Source organism: Oryza brachyantha, chromosome 7 (genome assembly GCF_000231095.2).
Source record: "Oryza brachyantha chromosome 7, ObraRS2, whole genome shotgun sequence".
In the NCBI taxonomy this organism is placed as follows: domain Eukaryota; kingdom Viridiplantae; phylum Streptophyta; class Magnoliopsida; order Poales; family Poaceae; genus Oryza; species Oryza brachyantha.
The window spans coordinates 2,217,152-2,237,266 of NC_023169.2; the positions used below are offsets into that span (position 1 = coordinate 2,217,152).

Genomic DNA, 20,115 nt, shown 5'->3' on the forward strand with positions numbered 1-20,115 from the left:
GAACTTGCCCTTTCATCTTGCACGGACAAATCTAGTGTATTCATTCTGAATAATTGTCCTCTACTCCTACAAGCACATAATGCAAAAAAAAAAAGTTAAGACAATAACCGACAATACGTATAAATAATGTATAAAGAAAATAAAAATAAATGCAACATTAGCATAGACTACTTACAGATGCAGCGGCTGAAGATATAATGTACGGGGCTACTATGTCTGCAAGGACATACATGCTACAATTATCAATTGTCGATGACGATGTACCACTGCTGAGGTGGTATTTTGCTAGATGACCTTGGTGAATGTAGGCAACATCATCACCCTTGACCGTAGCCAATATCTTAGAGGGGGCACTTGTGATCTTTCTCTAAAGAAGAGGGTATTGCCACCGATGCTTTTTATTGAGATAAACTTTTGTAGCACAAGGTCCACAAGTCTAGAAACTAAAATTTGTGACATGAGACCTTCGTCGTGGCCCAACACCAGGATCTCTGAACCACATTCTACCAGACCGTCGGGATAGGTTAGTTCACGTTCAGAGATTATGCCAATCAACTTTGATGGTCATAGCGAACAACCTATCCCCACCCCATCTTACACAGGTGGGTCAATCTGAATAGCTTGGTACATCATATTCTTTTGGTCATAGAATATGGGAGTATACACCGCGTATAGTTTGGTACATCATATTATTTTGGTCATCGAATATGGGAGTATACACTGTGTATAGCTTACTTCGTAATGACAAAGATGGATGGAGTATTAATAGGCATTTGCAGCTTACTAGAGTCCATTATCGGTAGAGGAAGGTAGCAAAGGCTACATGAAAATACCACATAAATTGCAAGCATAAAGGTGATAGCTCCAGTATTGCAGAAGATAGAAGCAATCACGATTCTTGCAAGTCTTCTGATCCTGTTTGGTACAGGACATGTGAGCAGTTATGAGCCTATAAGTGGGAGGAGGGTCCCTAGGGGTGGGGACCGTGGGAGCTCAGCGATGTCGATGGTGAAAGGGTGAAGGAGGTGAACGACACCCTGTTTTCTCGTTCGCTACTTCAACATATGAGTTTTTAATACTTGAGATAATCATTTAATTTTAAATTTGAAAAAAAACATATTTTTTTTGAAAACATAAAAATTACGGCCAACATTAGCTTCAACAGGAAATTTAAAGCCAATTTTTTACTTGGGTTTTAAGTTCTATTGAAAATATGGTATGAATTTTATCATACTTGGTTTGAAATATGTTTAAGAATTATAAATATCTTTTTTGATTTTTTGATCACATAATTGCATCCTCTTTGTTTTCTTACAAATGAATTTTTTTACTGCATATTCATTCAAAAGTACTTTTCAAATTTGATACAAAGTTTAAATTTTTCAAATTTTCAATTAAATCACCTTTCATTTTTTATTCAAATTACATATTCAGAAGTTTATCCCTTGCTGTCTTTTTACAGCCTAAATAATTTCGACGTGGAGCATTTATAACTTTTAGTAATATGCTAAGAGCAATATTATCATTTTCTTAAAGAAAACTAACGGTCAACTGAATGTATATGTAAGAGATCTAAATAAAATTTTATGGGTATGAAGGGATTGAACAAACCTTAGGACGTATAGGAGATCACATGAAAATTCAGGGTGTCTGAGGAATTGGCTCAATATTGGAGTACTTGAATCTGCCCGAGGACTCATTTGGCCTTTTGTCCTAAAAAAACATTGATAGTGCTAAATTTCCGACGCTATTGATACTTTAGCAGGGTTTGGTACATTGGTCGCATGAATTATATTGGTTTTGCAAACATTTGACACTAATCCAAACATCTAGATTGCACTATATAAGTTGCAACTATCTCGTAGTAGGGTTGGCAACGGGCGCGGGACGGGCTGGAACGCCCCGACCCCGGCTCTGATCCCGAACTTCATCCCCGGCCCCGGTCCCGGATTGAAATCCGAGGGGAAACACGTCCCGAACGGGCCCCGAGTTCCACAACAAACCAACACATAGAGAAGCAACACAAATGAAACTCACATATCGACGTCGGGCATCCAACACATCGGGGTAGAGCCGTAGAGGAGGGCATGCGATGCAACTGTGCAGATTGTCGGCATTGGGGTACATCGGCGTTGGGCAAATGGGGGCGGTGTGACCAGTGTCGGTGTCGGGCAGATGGAGGGCAACATCGGGCGAACGACAGGGGGGTTGGCGTTAGGCACCGGACGACAGGGGCGGCAGTCCAACGGAGGAGTCGACGCCCAGACCGAGTGGACTCGAGTGAGGTAGAGGGGACGGGGCAGAGGGCCATGGGCAACGAACCTAGTGGTCTGGATAACGGGGGATGGCCGAACGGGGACCACGGGGTCATAGGGGTGGTGGGAGAGGAGAAGTGGAGAACTGGACTAGGGTTTTGATGGTTTGGTTTTTGTTGGACCAAAAGGCTAGCTATGACCCAATATTTCTTATTATTAAAATTTCAGGGCCTCATGGGGATCCCCGCGAGTAAATTTTGTCCCCCTGGTCCCTAGCCCCGCATTATACGGGCCCAGACCCTGATTCCCTGAGGGGCAAAAATCATCCCCGTCATGGCTCCGTTGGGGAGGGTCCCCAACGGGCCCTGCCCCTGATAGGGAATTTGCCAACCCTATCTTGTAGGAGTAATGTTACGTTCTTTTTTTTTAGCTTTTGCGTGTATGTTTTCTAAAATGCTGAACTTTGTGTTCTTTTGGGGAAAAAATCAACGTAGAAGTTCATTAGTTCGACTCCTACAATAGTTATTTTTTTCCATTTATACCCTTTAATTAGCTATCGAAAAAACCAAAAAAATCTTTCATTTCACGTCTTTAAGTAACAAAGAACAAAAAACATGTTGTGGTTTTCTAGTGTTTCATCCGTGAAGTCTTCAGGTCTTTACCAGGGTTCCCCTTACCGTTCTTCCCGCGAAAACCACGGCACTGCGCTCCCGCGGATCCCGCAAGGTAACCGCCAAAACCGCAACGAATTTGAAAACAAAAAATTTGAATTCAAAACCGTGCGGTAAACACGGTTACCGCACGGTTTTGCACGGTTACCGCGCGATTTCGCGCGGTAACCGTGGTAAGTACTTGCTAAAACAACGCATGGAAACCGCGGTAACCGTGGTTTCTTGCGCGGTTTTTGCGGCCAAAACCGCGGTTACCGCGAGGAGACCGCGGGTGTGCTGTCAAATGCAAAAAACATTGAAAAATACATGAAAAATAGGAAATATTTGTGACTATATTTGTGAGTTATGACGTACGAAAAATAGGAAAATAGAACATGTTTTAGGGAAAGCAAGAAAATTTTCACATGACCTTTTCTAAATTCTTGATATTGCACATAAACATACACCGTCATATCACACTTCACCAAATAATTCACACTAATAACAAATAACAACAACTTCATTTTGATTGCTACGTGACAACTATACCTACTACCCATTATAACTAACGTGCTCATATAATTTTTCTCCATACATATTTTCCATATATCCATCGTCGTATATTTGTATTTCAACATTATTTAGAGAGAACTCTCTGTATGCTACTGAAATTATACCCAGTTCCTTATATGCCATACAAAAAATCGAACTTCCCTCTGTGCCATTCACTTAATTTTTTTCTTCCTTACGTGGCATTACCGTTGACTTTTTCATCCATCTCCGTTAACTTATTTTGTTTACGTTCCTTCTATGGCACTACATGCAAAATGACCCGAAATATAGCATTGAAAATTGATATTTTCGAATAAAATTTGAAATTAAGACAACATAATTGAAAATTGATATTTTCGAATAAAATTTGAAAATTGATATTTTTCAAATTTTCAATTCTATGTTGCGGGTCATTTCAAATTTGTCCGAAAATATTGATTTTCAAATTTTATTCGAAAATATCAATTTTCAATTCTGCTGTTTTAATTTCAAATTTTATTCGAAAATACCGGTTTTCAATTCTATGTTTCGGGTCATTTGGCATGTAGTGGCATAGAAGGAACGTAAGCAAAATAAGTTACGGAGTTGGATGAAAAACTTAACCATAGTGACATGTAAGGAAGAAGAAATTAAGTGAATGACACATAGAGAAGTTCGATTTTTTACATGCCATAGAAGGAATAGAGTATAATTTTAGTGGCATGCAGGGAATTCTCTCCATTATTTACCCTAGTGTCTAGTGCAAATTAATAATGACTCAATAACAAAATATGCTTAACCATCTTCCTATGAAATATTATTTGCAATAGGCTATTTTTTAATTTTGTTTCCCGAAATTCTCATTTATAATTTTTAATTACGCCGAAAATACATTTTTTTATGAATTTCTTTGACAAAACTATATTATATATCAACCTATACAACATATATTTTTTCATTAAATTTCCTCAAAATTTTTAAATTCTCCTCAAATTTAAACTCGGTTACTACGGTTTACCAAAGCCGTGCCCCCGCGGTAACCGCGAGATCGGAAACCCTGGTCTTTACTCACTTGTAGAAAATTTAACACATAGAAGCATGAAAATGAACAAATATGAATGCATGTACGCGTAGGAAATTTCACCAAAATGTTAATTGGATGAAAAAAAAATTCCACAACTTGTATGAAGAAAAATCTTCTTCGATTATTCCTATACTTAAATCTATAAACCGAGTAACTGAATTGATCTTAACAATTCAAACCCTTCGTTTTCCTTCAAATCGGCCTTAGCATTGAATCGCCCTTAGCATTGAATGTTACATAATGTAAAGACTTTCTAGCTAACGCAGATATTCATATAGATGCTAATTAGTTTAGATATATAAAACTACCGTATATATTAATCTATAGATAAATCTAGATAAGACTATAAAATCGAACGGATGAAATAGTGTATTTAGTTTTGATTTCGAACTTGCAGAACTGACAACAAAATGGAGTAATAAAGCAATGGCTAGGATGAAGTGAACGAACGGCACAGATGCGCTTTAACATATCCTTGCCACGTCCTCTCCATCGTCTGTGGTCTTCTGATCTCTTATTCATTTCACCTCAAAAATAAAAAGAAAAAAAGGAGAGAAAAAAAAAAGGAAAAAAAAAAACTATTCCGCACGGCCTTGCCGTCACCGCCGCCTCGCCTCGCCTCCCTCGCGCGCCGCCGCCGCCGGCGAACGCGAACCGGCCGGGACTCGGGAGGCACACGGCGGGGAGGACCTCCTCTTCTCTTCTCGTTGCCTCCCCTGTGGTTGATCCGAGAGGGGAGTCAGGGGACTAGGGGAGGGAGCGAGCGAGATGAGGCTCCTACGGGTGGCGACGTGCAACCTGAACCAGTGGGCGATGGACTTCGACACCAACCTCCGCAACGTCAAGGAGTCCATCGCCCGCGCCAAGGCTGCCGGCGCCGCCGTCCGCGTGGGGCCCGAGCTCGAGCTCACCGGCTACGGCTGTGAGGACCACTTCCTCGAGCAGGACACCGCTGCCCACGCGTAAGTAATTTTTCGCCCCTTCGGAAACCTCCATCATCATCGCTGCTGCTTATGCTCAAGGATTATGAGTTCTCCCTGTTGTAAACTTGTAATTGGTGGAATGTTAGTGGCTGATGATGTTGGTTCTGAAACGAGGAGTGATACTACGAAATGGAGATTCTGTTCATGTCATGGAAATCATTATCTCACAATTGGGAACGCTATATTTCCACTTTATTTTGTCTGAATTGGCTTTCGGCATCATGAAAATGCGGTAGAACTTAACTGATCTAGAACTAGAGCGGATTGTTGATGGTTAGATAGCGCCCATTTTTTTTTTCTGTTTGGATTGGTTTAGTTTTCGTCCCTCATTTTTAAACCTGGATAGAACTGTTTGCTCAGCTATTAGCATCACTCTCAGTCTCTCTCATATGCTCATGAGGTGCTTACTCCATGTACTGTTATATTTTGTCCCAGTAACTCTTAAACTACTGGCATGTATTAATCTGCAGTTGGGAGTGCTTGAAGGACATTTTGTCTGGTGGTCATACAGACGGCATCTTGTGCAGCATAGGAATGCCGGTTATTTTCAAGAGTGTGCGGTACAACTGCCAGGTTTTCTGCTTAAACAGCAAGATAGTCATGATTCGGCCGAAGATATCTCTTGCAAATGATGGAAACTATCGGGAATTTCGATGGTTTTCTGCTTGGACATTTAAAGATGAACTTGTTGACTTCCAACTCCCTGTTGATATCTCGGAGGTTACGTTGCAGGATACCGTGCCTTTTGGTTATGGTTTTATTCAATTTCTTGATGTGTAAGTACTACTGCTTGATTTATTTTTTTATATGTAGATGTGATTTCAGCTTGAGGATTGCCTGTTTAGGATACTGGATAGTCTACCAGTAATTGTTTCATTGGATCAAAGTGCCTGCACTATCTGCTACATAATCCCATGGGTGTCACAACCATTAAGGAATTGCATTTTAGACATCTCTTTTTAGTTGTCTTACTAGACTAGTGTAACACCATGTGTGCGCTAGAGATATTCGTGGTCCCGTGGTGATAGGCTAGGATCATATCACTTTTACCCTGCCATTGGGTCTTGTGCAATAACAATCGAGTTGTCCTCCACTTTGGTATCAGAACACAGTTAAACTATGATGCTGTTATTAGCATAGGCTCAAATGTCCTCTCTACTAATATGATTTAGTATGTATGCTTTGTTAACCAGTAAATTCATATATCATCTATGAACATATTTGTCTCGATGATACTCAAGTGTTAGATTATTTGGTGATCATGTGATTCTGTGACAGATTTTATTTCAATTGATATGTTTTTAGATCATTGGCTGCTGAAACTTGTGAAGAGCTCTTTACTGCAAATGCTCCTCGCATTGACCTAGCGTTGAATGGTGTTGAGGTTTTTGTGAATGCAAGTGGAAGCCATCATCAGTTAAGAAAGCTCAGTCTCCGGATTGATTCAATGAGAAATGCAACCCTTGCATGTGGTGGTGTTTACATGTATGCTAATCAACAGGGTTGTGATGGTGGCCGCCTTTATTATGGTATATCAAAATGTCCTTTTTTGTGCTGGAAAAATCGTTTTAGCATTATATGATCTATGATATGCTTTTTTTTCCTGTTTAGACTAAATTCTGCACAGTGCATACTGTCTTGTTACTAGTTCCAGCTTGATCTGTATGGACCATACTTGTTACTAGTTCCAGTGCACATGGTCTTTGATGGATATCATAGATCAGATAATTCTAAAACAATTTTTACAGCACAAAGCATTTAATCTAAACCAGAAAAAGATGTAGTGGTTTCTGTGTATGGACCGTACTTTAAGTACTCCCTTAGACTTTCTAGCTTTGCCTAGATTCATAACGATACTAATGAATTTAGACATATGTATATCAAACAATGTATATTTATCAATAGATGAATGTAATCCTAGCTAAAATGTCTTACTATATGAAACTGAGGTAGTAGTATTTATCGGGGGACTCTTAAAGTTCTACATTGAATTATCCTGAAATTGTCTACCCAAGTTACAATCCTTCGGCTTACATTTTTTCTTCTAAGCGTTGGGGATGCCATCTATCGTTCAAACCTTTACTGAGAGAGAAATAGTTCTATTTCTTTACATTAGCATTATCATTGTCTTCATCTGAGAGGTCTAAAGGTTAATTGATTTCCTCTATGTTATTTTAAATGGTTCCTGCTAGATGGTTGCTGCTGCATCGCAGTCAATGGAGATGTGGTTGCACAAGGATCTCAATTCTCATTAAAAGACGTTGAAGTATTGGATGCTCTGGTAGATCTTGATGCTGTAAGTTCATGCTCATCGAGGTCATATTATTGCTGCTACTATTTCCTGTATATTATGGGTTTCTAAACATACAGGATGAAGGGTTATCTTATTTAATCCGTATAAGTTAGGAAACACTTGAAGGCATATGACTCCCTTCCTTGATAACCATCTGCTTTAGATTGAGCTATGCTGAAACACTAGCAAACAATTTCAACAATTTCTCCTCAGTTATGTTTTGTGTTTCCTTTTATTACCTTAATGTGGAAAGAATAGTATTAGTTTCTCCATTTATTTTTGTAAGGCGTATTTTGGTTTTAAAGAAGTCAACATTTCTAGATTTGGACCAGCAATCAGTAAAATTACCAGTACTTTTAGTGTATTAATATTGTATTCAAAGTGCAATCTCGGTTTTATAGATATTAAAAGTACATTTAGTGAGAATCAATGGTCAAAATTTAATCTTAAAGGCATTCTGCAAAATACGTCTTGTAAAAATCAACCTGGGGCAGTATTTGATTGTTGTAAGTGAATTTTATTCGATGATATCTGCATTCTTTGTTCTATTTTAAAAAAAATTCCTCTTGTTCTTCCACCATTCTGACTATCCCCAGCTCTCTGAAGTCACAAATCTGTTCTGCTCTTCTATAGGAAACAATCTGTTCTCTGTCCTTTAAATTACTGGTTCTTGAGATGCTGATTCAGCTTTGATGTAAGTTTATGGGTTGTATTCTTTCATAAACTGAGTTTTTTTTTGTGCCATCAGGTATCAAGTTATCGAGCATCTGTTTCTAGTTTTAGAGAGCAAGCAAGTCACCGAACCAATGTACCTTTTGTAAAGGTACCATATAAGCTTTGCAAGCCATTTCTGAGTGGAATGGTTCCAACTGGTCCTGCTGAGGTCAGTTCCTGTTTATATAACTATGTCGATTGTAACTTGACATAATGTCTGTAATAGTTGAGATTTAAGATGTCTTCAAGCATTTAATTATTGGGATATAACAATATTGGGCATCGCATAATTGTTTAGCATATGATGCAATTTGGAAACTAGTTTCATGTGGGCTCAATTTATTCATTTTCATAAACTATCATCCAGCATATGTATCATCTATTTATTAAGTTCCCTTCATTTCAGTGCAGATCTTAAAAAGTTCCTGCCTAATTTCTCTCGATTCTATTTTAGATGTAGTTTATGATGCTTGTTTTTGTTCTCAGCTAGATGCAACTTTAGGTTTTCTAGGTTGGTGTTGGGAGAGCCGCTATTTAGTGTGGAGTTTATTTTGTGTACATGACTATAGTGTAAATACTGCAATAAACAATGTTAAGGATGTCAGAACTCAGAAGAGTAGTGCATTGGTCTTGGCCCAGAAATCTAAAATGAATGGAGTATATGAATTTGACTGTATTGAAGCGTACAACAAGATCCACTTAAACCCTGCCACAAGAAGTCACAAATTTGGTTATTCAGATGGTTATTGTAGTGAGGATTTCTCTCTTTCTTTTCTGATCGTCTTGGGGTCATCTCGGAAGTAGGACTGTAAACATCATTGCTGTTATAATTATTATAGAACTTAAAAATTATTTAAATACAGCCTTTTCTATCCTCAGAAAACTGTTTCATGAATCCCTGCTGTCCTGACATTGTTAATGCACTCAAATACTCCACTTTCCTTTTTGTAGTATTTACAGCCTCATTGTAGAGGATAGGTGTTCTTAACACTGTGCAGATGAAAAGTTTGAATGACAGTTTTCTGTCACATCAATCTCTGGTAGGTTATGTATCATTGTCCTGAAGAGGAGATTGCATTTGGACCTAGTTGTTGGTTGTGGGATTATCTGCGGAGAAGTCGAGCATCAGGATTTTTGCTTCCACTGTCTGGTGGTGCGGATAGTTCATCTGTTGCAGCAATTGTTGGTTGCATGTGCCAGCTTGTCGTAAAAGGTTAGGCCAAATTGTCTTTCTTATTTTGCTATTCAGCAAAAGATTGCAAAAGATTATGAAAACCTTCAAAACATGGTCAAAGCATGTTGACTAGTATAAATGCATAATACAGCCGAGATGGTAAAATTTGGAAGAGAACTAACAGATTGATGCAATGAGAGGCTGTAAATTTAGTGCCGAATAATGAGTGGGACATTCATGTAGCGAGAACAAAATTATCCTTTCTGAACTTTTGCCACATTTACCATTGGATCCTTTTTGCCAGTTGATCAGTTATGGTTGTATGCTTATCTTTTTGTGAAATTGATTCTGTAACATTAGGATTTATAACAACAGTGCCTATTTCAAAATTGATGACTATCCAGTCTCCAATATATGCAGATATAGAGAATGGGGATGAGCAAGTTAAGGCAGATGCTGTACGGATTGGCCAGTACAAAGATGGAGAGTTCCCTAAAGATAGCAAAGAGCTCGCAAAACGTTTATTTTACACTGTTTATATGGGGACTGAAAATAGGTGAGTTTTATTCTAAGATCATATATTTTGTGTATGTTCTTGCTGTTTGATATGCATTGAAATAATTTTTGATGTAAATTATTTACCTTGATAATGGTTATATATATTGTATCGACTCATTATTCATAGATTTATTACATGCATAAACAATGTATGTGTGCGCCCATAATGGATCATTGTAGCTTTTAATGGAATTTTGAATATTTTAGGTTGCGGTCCTGCAAAAATATTCCAGCAACTATTGTCTAACCTTCATTGTTGTCAACAGAATAATAAAATTCGACAATAGAATAATCGAATTCAACAATTTACCATATTGAATTAGGAGTACTCATGATCTTGTATGACAGTACTTCTAGCAAGAAGCAAATCAGAACACCTTCAAAAAGACATAATAATATGGCAAAACAGTTTCCTGTACCATTTATATTCTATCTAATATAACTGAGAATAATATCTCTGCCATGCATTGCATATTATCATTCTGAAGTTATCATGATGATCCGAATTCTCATTGGCGAGTACAACACAGGGCCTTAGACTAGAGGAAATTGGTTACATATTCTGCTGATTCATTTCGGTAAATGATACATGGACTATTTCTTGATTACTTATGTAAATTGTGCTATAACAGCAACTTTTTGTCACAGTTCTGAAGATACTCGATCACGTGCAAAAAGGCTAGCTGAAGAGATCGGTTCATTCCATTTGGATGTACCGATTGATAGTATAGTATCTGCATTGCTTTCTTTGTTTGAAAGATTGACTGGGAAGCGACCACGGTACAAGGTATTTGTGATATACTACTCTAATTTACTACATAAATGCATGACTGCATTCTGGGGAGTTAGAGTTGACATGTTGACTTGATATGTATAACCTTTTAGAAGTGTTCCCCCCCCCCCCCCCCCCCCCTGCATAGGCAGTGAATGCATAAACTGTGACCTCTGTCCAATAACTGTATGATGCAAAATATCCCCATGTTCAGTGAAAATATGATTCAGGGCAGCATTTCTATACAAATCCCATGCAGACTGGTCTTGAAGAAATCTATTGGTAATTGCATAAACCCTTGAGACTAGGAAAGTGTTCTATCGTGTAGCTCAGTTAGACCACTGTTTTTAATTATGATGGGCAATTAGAACACACATAACATAAATACTTAAACAGGACACATGGCAGTGAAGCATGATGCCTTAGTTTGATTAACAAAATATGAAAGAACAATCCTAAATCATGCGGTGTGATCTACTGATCTGGGTGGCATTAATGTGTTGTTATTGCTGCAGTGTGGTACATAATCAACTTTTTACTGTACAACTCTTAAAAGAGGTTATTGGATAGCTAAGTTGGCAGTGAATAGCAAGGACTAACCTAACCCATGATGCCCAACAAGTCCACATGGCCAACTCACTGCAGCCATACAGCAGGCGAGATAGTGTAGGAGCTGAGCACCAGCCATTGTTGCTGGAACTAAGGGGACAGTGACCATGGTTAGCAGTAACGGTGGAAGTGGCTGCCACATGTAGCCGGATCCAGCAGTGATGGGCTGAGATCACTGCCGAATCTTGCTACGAACCCTGGTAACCTGGATATGTACCAAGTTCCAGTAGTGATCTGCCACCTCAAACCTGGTTGATGCACCGTCAGATTCAATTACTCTTTTTACTAATACAAGCTTGCTAATTGGCCACCTGGACGCCTGTAACAGATTCCTCATTGACAATGCTCTTTGGAAAAATGGTAAAATGCTATTATTTATACACTAGTTGAAATGATGAATAAGTTCTAATGAACAATGGTGACTGCTATGGTTGATCTGCCATTGTTGTATCTGAAATAATCTGAAAATCAGGTTGCAAACATGGAAGTGAGCAAGACAAATGACTCTTATGTCTGCATTTCATTCTTATTACATTTTGTTGACAACTATTTATTCTAAAATAATTCAGGTTGATGGGGGATCCAATGCTGAGAATCTGGGATTGCAAAATATTCAAGCTCGAATCAGGATGGTGCTAGCCTTTATGATGGCCTCTCTTATGCCATGGGTGCATAACAAATCTGGGTTCTATCTTGTTCTGGGAAGTTCAAATGTGGATGAAGGATTGCGTGGTTATTTGACAAAAGTAAGTAGTGCAACACTGGTGTGCTAACTTTATCTGTAATGCCTTAGCCCATCTGTTGGAGGTAAAGATGAGGAACCAAAGCACACAGCATTTCCTTAGCGTATTCCTCATTTGAATTCATAAATGTTGTTGTAGCTGGAAAAATAACTAGATTTTTTTTGTTTACGAAGTATGACTGCAGTTCAGCAGATATAAACCCCATTGGAAGTGTAAGCAAGCAGGACCTTAGGGCTTTCCTACGGTGGGCAGCAATTCATCTTCAGTATTCTTCTCTTGCTGAGGTTGAAGCTGCACCCCCTACCGCAGAGCTTGAGCCTATCCGTGCAAACTACAACCAGGTAACAACATATCCTGGAAACTGCTCTCTAATTTCCTGTTCAAAACTTGAAACCATGTTTTACCTCATGATGAGCTCTATCCATATGTTGCATAGCAGTGAGAAGCTTGAGTTTAATGTTAAAGCTAGAACAATTTTGGCCTAAAAATCAGAACTATATATGTTTGTTACAGTCACATTCCAATTTTTAGGTTGTTCATTAATTTCGGTTGTTATGCGTAAAAATGGCTTAGTTGCCACAGAACTTTACTTCGTCTTGTTCTCATTTGACATTATTTGTACTTAACTAGTTGGATGAGGTGGACATGGGAATGACATACGAGGAGTTGTCGATATATGGCAGGCTAAGGAAAATTTTCCGTTGCGGTCCTGTTTCAATGTTTCAGGTTGGTCTTTAAATTACTTCCATATACTTTTAATAGCTTAGGAAGAGGATATTTCCTGTCATAGCAACCTTTAATCTTTGTGTATTGTGTCGTTTATTTTTTCCCTTCCAATTTTGCCTAGAGCTCTAGCATTCCTTAATGAATGAGATGGTCATCTGGGTTAATCCTAGGTAACTCAAACTGGTGTGGAAACTGCACCAGCATATCTGCTGCTTTGGTTATTTGACCTCAAGAGTAGTTTTACATTTCTGAACGAGATGATATTTTCAATAATTACTGCAAGGATTAAGTCTGCTTTGCTGAGGATTTTCCTTTTTATGAGATTTCTTTTTCTGGGGCTTTTCGTATATTCTGCTGCTGTTAGTAATAAAAGTAAAGAAATACAACCATAAATTATTCAAAAGAACTGAAGTAAACAGTGGATGATAGAAAAGGCTGAAAAACAATGCTGCTGCCTGTTACTTGTGTTTATGTTAAAACACTGGTACTTTACAACAATAATCATAAAAAAATATTCTTTAACTCAGATTTTGACTCTTGATGGCATTCTGTGGAAGCCACTTGTCCATTTGGGTTTCCCAGATATAAGCTTGGCCTTTAGCTTGCTTGGCAATGGCAAGTACAAATTGTCAATTGAGTTTAGCATGTTTTTTCTCAGCCGTATTTGCGTATAAAACATGTCTTGCTGATGAAATATACATAAGAAAAACGTGGGATGCAACGGAGTAATTTTAATGGATCGATGCTAATACATATTGCTGCAGAACCTGTGCCACAGGTGGTGTGGGAGGCTATCCCCCTCCGAAGTGGCTGATAAAGTGAAGCACTTCTTCAAGTACTACGCAATAAACCGGCATAAGATGACTGTCCTGACACCATCCTATCATGCTGAGGTACTTTTTTTTCCCTTTCAGTACATAGCCATATGATCTTTTCTTTGCTCCTGTAAGGCTGTAACATTGGTCGATTTCTGTAGAGCTATTCACCGGAGGACAACAGGTTCGACCTCAGGCAATTTCTGTACAACGCAGGATGGACTTATCAATTTCGCAAGATCGATGAGCTTGTGGAAGACATGGATAAAGATGGTAAATGGGAGAACTCTACTGAAGGGGAGTTGAGAAAACGGAAGGGCGTCCGATCCGCCCAAGGAGGCGGAATGGGCGTTGTCGCCGTGGGGTCTGCTAATCCAAGTGCCGGATCGTGAGAAGGCAGTCTCGCTTGGCCAAGTCTTCCACTGTTATTGAACAGTTTCCTTTTTGTTTCCCTGATAAAAATCCCTGCGTATGGACAGGGACTGGGGGCCTCCAAACAATGGAAGTGTCCATACCTAATCAATCACAAAGGAAAGCGTCAACAAACCACAAGTACAGTGTACCAAAGATATTGATCTTTCCCAACCCAACCTTGGTTAAGAGCCAAACTTCCCTGAAAGCGTCAACAAACCACAAGTACAGTGTACCAAAGATATTGATCTTTCCCAACCCAACCTTGGTTAAGAGCCAAACTTCCCTGAAAGCGTCAACAAACCACAAGTACAGTGTACCAAAGATATTGATCTTTCCCAACCCAACCTTGGCTAAGAGCCAAACTTCCCTATAGTCTTACCTTGTGAGCATAATAATCAAATCAGAACCAAGTTGAAACAGATAAACACACCTAGAACAAATCTGTTGTAGAAGGATGCTGCTTCGAAAACTAGCAGATTTAGTGTCCGCACACCGCACAGAAGCAACAGGCCCCAGGATAAGTACGATCAGCTAAAATTATAAACAGCACAGCAATTACGATGTAAGATGGGCGTGATGAGATACAGTCCAAGTCACAGCTATCAAATCGTCTTGTCCCATACAGAACCTCGCCATTTACACGGGTGCTTGCTAACCAGGTTAGTGTTCTGCGGTAGTTTCTAGATTCTTGGCCTAACCCTACGGCCACTCGTGTCACCACCATCCGAGAGTTGCGCCCACACGCTCTGGCTCTTCCCACCGCTGCTGCACTCCTCTTCGCACCCGGCAAGAGTTCTCAGTATCTCGGACTGAAGCGATGGGCAATTGTCCTTGAGGTAATCAAATCCTTCGGTCCGGATTACAGCTGCAGAGACATAAGGGTATCTGGAACGTTATGGAACTGTATAAACATAATTGCATCCAGAAAGCAACCAAAACGTCAAGATTTCAATCAATGGCATGTGGAAGCAATAATTTTCCAGGCACATTGGTTACAAAATGGAATCACAGAAATATGAGCTTGCACATGTTACTGGAATTTCAACAAAGCTAAAGTGCTGACCCAAAAGCAGATGCCGCTCATCTAATGGTATTATTTGCCACTTGAAAATTTAAGTGCTACCATAATCTAGCAAGCATATCAGTCGTGTAACCAGCTACTGATGACAAAATTTAGCAGTCCAGTTTAAGAACATAAATATTAGTAGTATATTACTCCTAACAGAATCATAACCGCTTCTTCCTTAACAAGTTTCGGGTATTCTGTTCTACATCACATAAGGAACAAATGCAACACAAGACAAACAGAAGCATGCACATGCCACTTCCCATTGAATTGAGAGTTTCAAAACAAAATTGCAACCAATGGCATGTTTTTGGCGTGCTCTAAGCTGTCAGAAAAAATCCAACATGAAACTGTGCTGCTCTAAAGAATTTATCTGAAGGTCTAGATACTGAAATACATGTGCCTCATGCAAACTGTACTTGAAAACATGGAAGTGTTGTCTCAATTTTAATGGTGAGCGCAAAGAACTTTTCCCATGTCAGAATGGCCTACCAAACAAACACACTGAGCACAGGACTAATATTTACTCATTGAACTAAATCGAGATATCTTGCCAATCTAATTATTTGTTCTTTTCACAGCCCCACGTTGAAGCATTTTGATTCACATAAATTAGGACCAGCTATTGGGTCCTGAGGAGCCAATGCAACAAATATAAAACACAATTGATGTGAATGTGGTATGTACCTGAAAGGTTTTCTGCAGCAAATTTTAGGCAAACAGCTTTAAGCTCCATAGCATGGTAACGATCAGCCAATGCTAGAGTACTTGAAACCGTGGCCACAGAAATGCCTTTACACAAGTAAGATTCACATAACAATCTTAGTCTTGCTAAGTCATACATGTCTGCTGCAGCCAACAATTTCGCTGCTAATGTATCAGAGATAGAGCCCTCAGAGCTTGACGCATCCAATTCGTTATCATCAACAAGGGTATCTCTGTAAATGAAATGAAGCATTGCCTGCAAAGAATCCACATTTAGTACGTCCTTGTTCTGAACTTCTGGAGCTATGGGCTATGGTTGGGAGGAAAAAATTCAGACTGTACGAAGCAGGAACAAACCTTGAAAACTTTAGGCTCCATATCATCAATAATAATCTCGTGTAGCTCATCACTCTCACCAGCCTCATTCTTCTCCCCATCCAATACATCATCCAAAAATTTTGATCTAAATACAGTAGACCGTGCAGCCAACACCAATTTATGGGCATGAAATCTCTCTCCTCCCACATTAAGAATAACATCAACCCCCTCATGATTGTCCAAAAGCGTACCAAAATGATAGCCTATATCAGAGTCTGGAACCTGGATAGAGTGTGGTCTCGAGTAATCAATAGTTGACACCACAACACCCACAGTGCAATTTATCTTCAAGCAATCATCTTTCAAAAAGTCTGACGTCTCAAGAGCGGTTCGCCGAAAGAACCGTTTGTAACCCCTGAAGAAAGGAGGAAAATAAAAATGATCATCAGAAACTGCTAGGATATCATGAAGGGATGCACAGCTAACTGTGTAATTCAAAACGCAGAAATGGACATAAGGACAAAACTGCTGTTTCCACATACAAAGTAAAAGTCAATAAGCATTTTTTTTCCAACTTTCAATTTGCGAGGTGATAACATCAGATAGAAGATTTTGCCACTTATATCTAACATACCTGTATAGAATAGGAGTCTCATCTTCTGTATCTGTTAAATGGTATCTGTTGCTTGAATTAGTTTCAAATGTGCAGATCTGAAACAATAATAAGCTATTGGTATGCATCTAAACTAACAGAACAATTCAAAAACCAAAACCGCTGCACTAAAAGTTTAAAACCCTTCCATGAACCCTTTGAGAATAGCTAATGAATATATGTTCAAACTGTATGTACGCAAGTAGAATAAAAGGTTTTTTATAGCTCAACAGCACTACCATATAAATAAATTCCAATGAAGCAAACCCAAAGCATGAAAGTCAGGGACCTCAAACAACATTGTTGCATGAATTCATCATAATCAAATCACAAGTTGCATGTTGGAAGTATGAAGTATTTTTTTAGGGGTAGCTAGTCCAATACAAGGAAATTTAGCCTAGACAATGAATATAAAGCTTAAGAAGATGTCAGCTTCAAGGCAAGATTCAAGATTCCTTCTGAAACACAAGGGCTAGAAACTCTACTCTGCAAGGCTTATGGCTGCATCAAATCTGCTAAAACGCGACTATAAGCTGTATTGCACATAGCAAACTATGATAATATATTATAGCAGTAGAACACAAAACTTTATCATACTGTCACCCCCATACTATGATGATTTGTAGAAAAAGGCTTAAACCTATTGGTAATCAATACAGTGGTAGAAAATAACAGCCACCTCAGGATGAAATCAAAATATTAAAGAATTAGGGTGTAATCTGCAATGGTAATTCAAGTACTCTTTTCATAGTTATATATAGGACAATAAATTCAGTGTGCTTGTTCCATAATCAGAACTAACTGAGAATGAATATAAAGCAGTTCAGTTCAACAATATAAAACTAGAAGTACTCAAACATGACAGTACTAAAGCAGTTTCATTCTATGACATACAATGTGCATCCCTAAATAGAACCAGTAGTAGAAAAAAATAATTCGAAATGACTACAGCAACAGTGGCAAGGTACGTCGCTGAGTTCTAGCAAAACTCTGGCAGATGCACAACAAATTAGCTAGCCAATAAACCCAAACCTACTCAAATAGTTTAATTAATATAATGCCCCTATAATTTGCCATGAAACAATTCAAATACAAAACTCAACACACTGGTTCAATTTTGTACTGAATCAATTCACAGATGTTACAGTGGCCATTGTTCCAACTGACTATAGTACGACAATAGAAAGGTACGCTGCCTAATTACACCAAAAACTTGGGCGCATGCACAACAAATCAAACCAACCAACAAATCCAAACCTACTGAAATGATAACCTAACATAATGTCCCTATGCTTTACCATTAAAGAATTCAAATTATAAAGTCCAAAACCCTCCAAATCCAAACCTAATGAAATGATAACCTAATAAAATGCCCCTATACTGAGTCAATTCACAGATATTACAATGGAAAGGGAACCAACAACTACCAGCTCAAACAATTGTGTTATTTAGAACATAAATTGGTACTCTGAACTGTTAAACATGTAAAACTGCAAATGTGAACTGCTTATATATGATTATTTATAGGATTGAACCTCAATAATCCGTAAAAATGAGTGAACCTCAATAATATGTAGAAATGTCCATACTCTCAAATCACGATTGCAGGACGAATCACAAATGAAGCGTACCGATGCTAGCATAACTCAAACTAGGCATTCAAATGCACAAATGCATTGCGCCAACCACATGACTGAATCCAATCATCGAGGCAGAGACTGCTTACCACATGGAGCCGCGGTACTTGAGGGTGTATGGCCCGGACTCGAGGGAGCGGTCGAAGTGGGAGTGGACCTTGTGCTTGCCCTTGCCGCTCTGGTCGAGCAGCGTGAGCTCGAAGAGCGCGCGGACGTCGGTGCCCTCGGAGGCGAGCGCGATGAAGACGGAGACGTAGGCGGAGTTGTCCTCGGGGTTCTTCCCGTCGGGGTAGAAGTAGACCGCCCACTGGTACCCGCCGACGGAGAAGGTCTCGCTGGCGATGTGCTTCCCGACGCCCATCCCCTTGGCGAGCGAGTAGCCCTGGATCACGAACCGGTGGGAACCGTTCACCGTCTCCGTCACGGACCGGGAGCTCGTCGGCGACGCTGCCATGTCCCGCGACTGGGAAGCGGCTCCACCCGCCGCCGCAGCCGCCTCCGGCGGCGGCGAGGCGTCGCCGGCGTCGTCGTCCATGGGAGGGAACGTGAAGGCGGTGGCGTGATCAGGCTAGGGTTAGGGCTTGCGACGCGAGGAGAGAATGGGGAATTTCTTTCTGGCGTGGCAGCCAAAAATGGAATACCAGTGGGAAAAGGAGAGAGAGTGTGTGAAAAAGAATTCGCTGTCCATTTGGCCTGTTTCATCAATAACTGAAATGTCATATTTTAAAAAATAATTTATATAAATAAAACTTTTATATACATCTTCTTACCAATCTAAAAACTATGGTTAAAAATAAGCTATCATAAATGCCCAAAAGTAACTTCTTCCTTCTCCTCCTCGCTCTTTCTCGGTCTCAGAGTCAGAGTCAAGGAAGAAGACGAGAGATAGATGGGCGGAATTTAAGTGAGCCAAGTTAGGCCGTTCCCACTAGCAAACTAATTATTTTGAGTCTTGATGGCTCAGAAAAGTTTGTGGTTGTGGTTTTGTGCTCGATACGAATAACACATGATCCATTTTCTTTTTCTGCATATATAGGTTAACATTTTTATTTTCTAAACAAAATATATGTATCATCTAGGATATTATACATCACCGACAAGAGAAAAAAATTACAAAGGTATCAGCAAAGATTTGATAGAGATCTTTTAAAAGGTATTTTCCAAATTAGTATAGGACTACACCTTAACCAGAAATAAAAGTAACAGAGGACACTGAAGAATTAAACACAAATATATATAATCGCCTCACAATAAAATGTCACTCATGCCTCACAAAATATACAAGTGCCTTGCAACGGCGAGTCATTTATATGTACTTAATCCACTTGAGCAAGACAAAGAACAATTTACTCCCGTCATCCCATAATATAAGTCATAAATATTTTTTCTTTGTCCTATAATATAAGGCATGCATAC

General features: G+C 39.2%; 2 protein-coding genes and 1 pseudogene across 2 annotated transcripts; 1 reads left to right on the plus strand and 2 right to left on the minus strand.

Moving 5' to 3' along the window:
• Positions 1-167: 167 nt before the first annotated feature.
• LOC102721661 lies at positions 168-2,127 on the minus strand (annotated as a pseudogene).
• A 2,966-nt stretch (positions 2,128-5,093) lies between these two features.
• Positions 5,094-14,789, plus strand: LOC102716793 (glutamine-dependent NAD(+) synthetase). Its single transcript, XM_006657417.3, has 13 exons — positions 5,094-5,482; positions 5,974-6,279; positions 6,809-7,032; positions 7,696-7,799; positions 8,545-8,679; positions 9,555-9,723; positions 10,105-10,240; positions 10,891-11,029; positions 12,193-12,369; positions 12,540-12,707; positions 12,997-13,092; positions 13,857-13,985; positions 14,069-14,789. Exons 1-13 carry the CDS (start codon positions 5,289-5,291, stop codon positions 14,297-14,299), a joined length of 2,208 nt encoding a protein of 735 aa, XP_006657480.1. The 5' UTR covers positions 5,094-5,288; the 3' UTR covers positions 14,300-14,789.
• A 64-nt stretch (positions 14,790-14,853) lies between these two features.
• LOC102717077 (BTB/POZ and MATH domain-containing protein 4) lies at positions 14,854-19,328 on the minus strand. The gene is made up of 4 exons (XM_006657418.3): positions 18,789-19,328; positions 16,450-16,825; positions 16,075-16,348; positions 14,854-15,186 (listed from the first exon to the last, which is right to left on the minus strand). The coding sequence occupies exons 1-4, from the start codon at positions 19,232-19,234 to the stop codon at positions 15,002-15,004; spliced, it is 1,281 nt and encodes a 426-aa protein (XP_006657481.1). The 5' UTR covers positions 19,235-19,328; the 3' UTR covers positions 14,854-15,001.
• Positions 19,329-20,115: the final 787 nt, after the last annotated feature.

Coding starts and splice junctions, on each gene's coding strand:
- LOC102716793 (XM_006657417.3), top strand. CDS start 5,289: ATGAGGCTCCTACGGGTGGCGACGTGCAACCTGAACCAGTGGGCGATG. Junction 9,724..10,104: donor GTGCCAGCTTGTCGTAAAAG/GTTAGGCCAAAT, acceptor CAATATATGCAG/ATATAGAGAATGGGGATGAG. Junction 12,370..12,539: donor TGCGTGGTTATTTGACAAAA/GTAAGTAGTGCA, acceptor TTGTTTACGAAG/TATGACTGCAGTTCAGCAGA.
- LOC102717077 (XM_006657418.3), bottom strand. CDS start 19,234: ATGGACGACGACGCCGGCGACGCCTCGCCGCCGCCGGAGGCGGCTGCG. Junction 16,826..18,788: donor AAGTACCGCGGCTCCATGTG/GTAAGCAGTCTC, acceptor TCCTTTCTTCAG/GGGTTACAAACGGTTCTTTC. Junction 15,187..16,074: donor TGCTGCAGAAAACCTTTCAG/GTACATACCACA, acceptor ATGTCTCTGCAG/CTGTAATCCGGACCGAAGGA.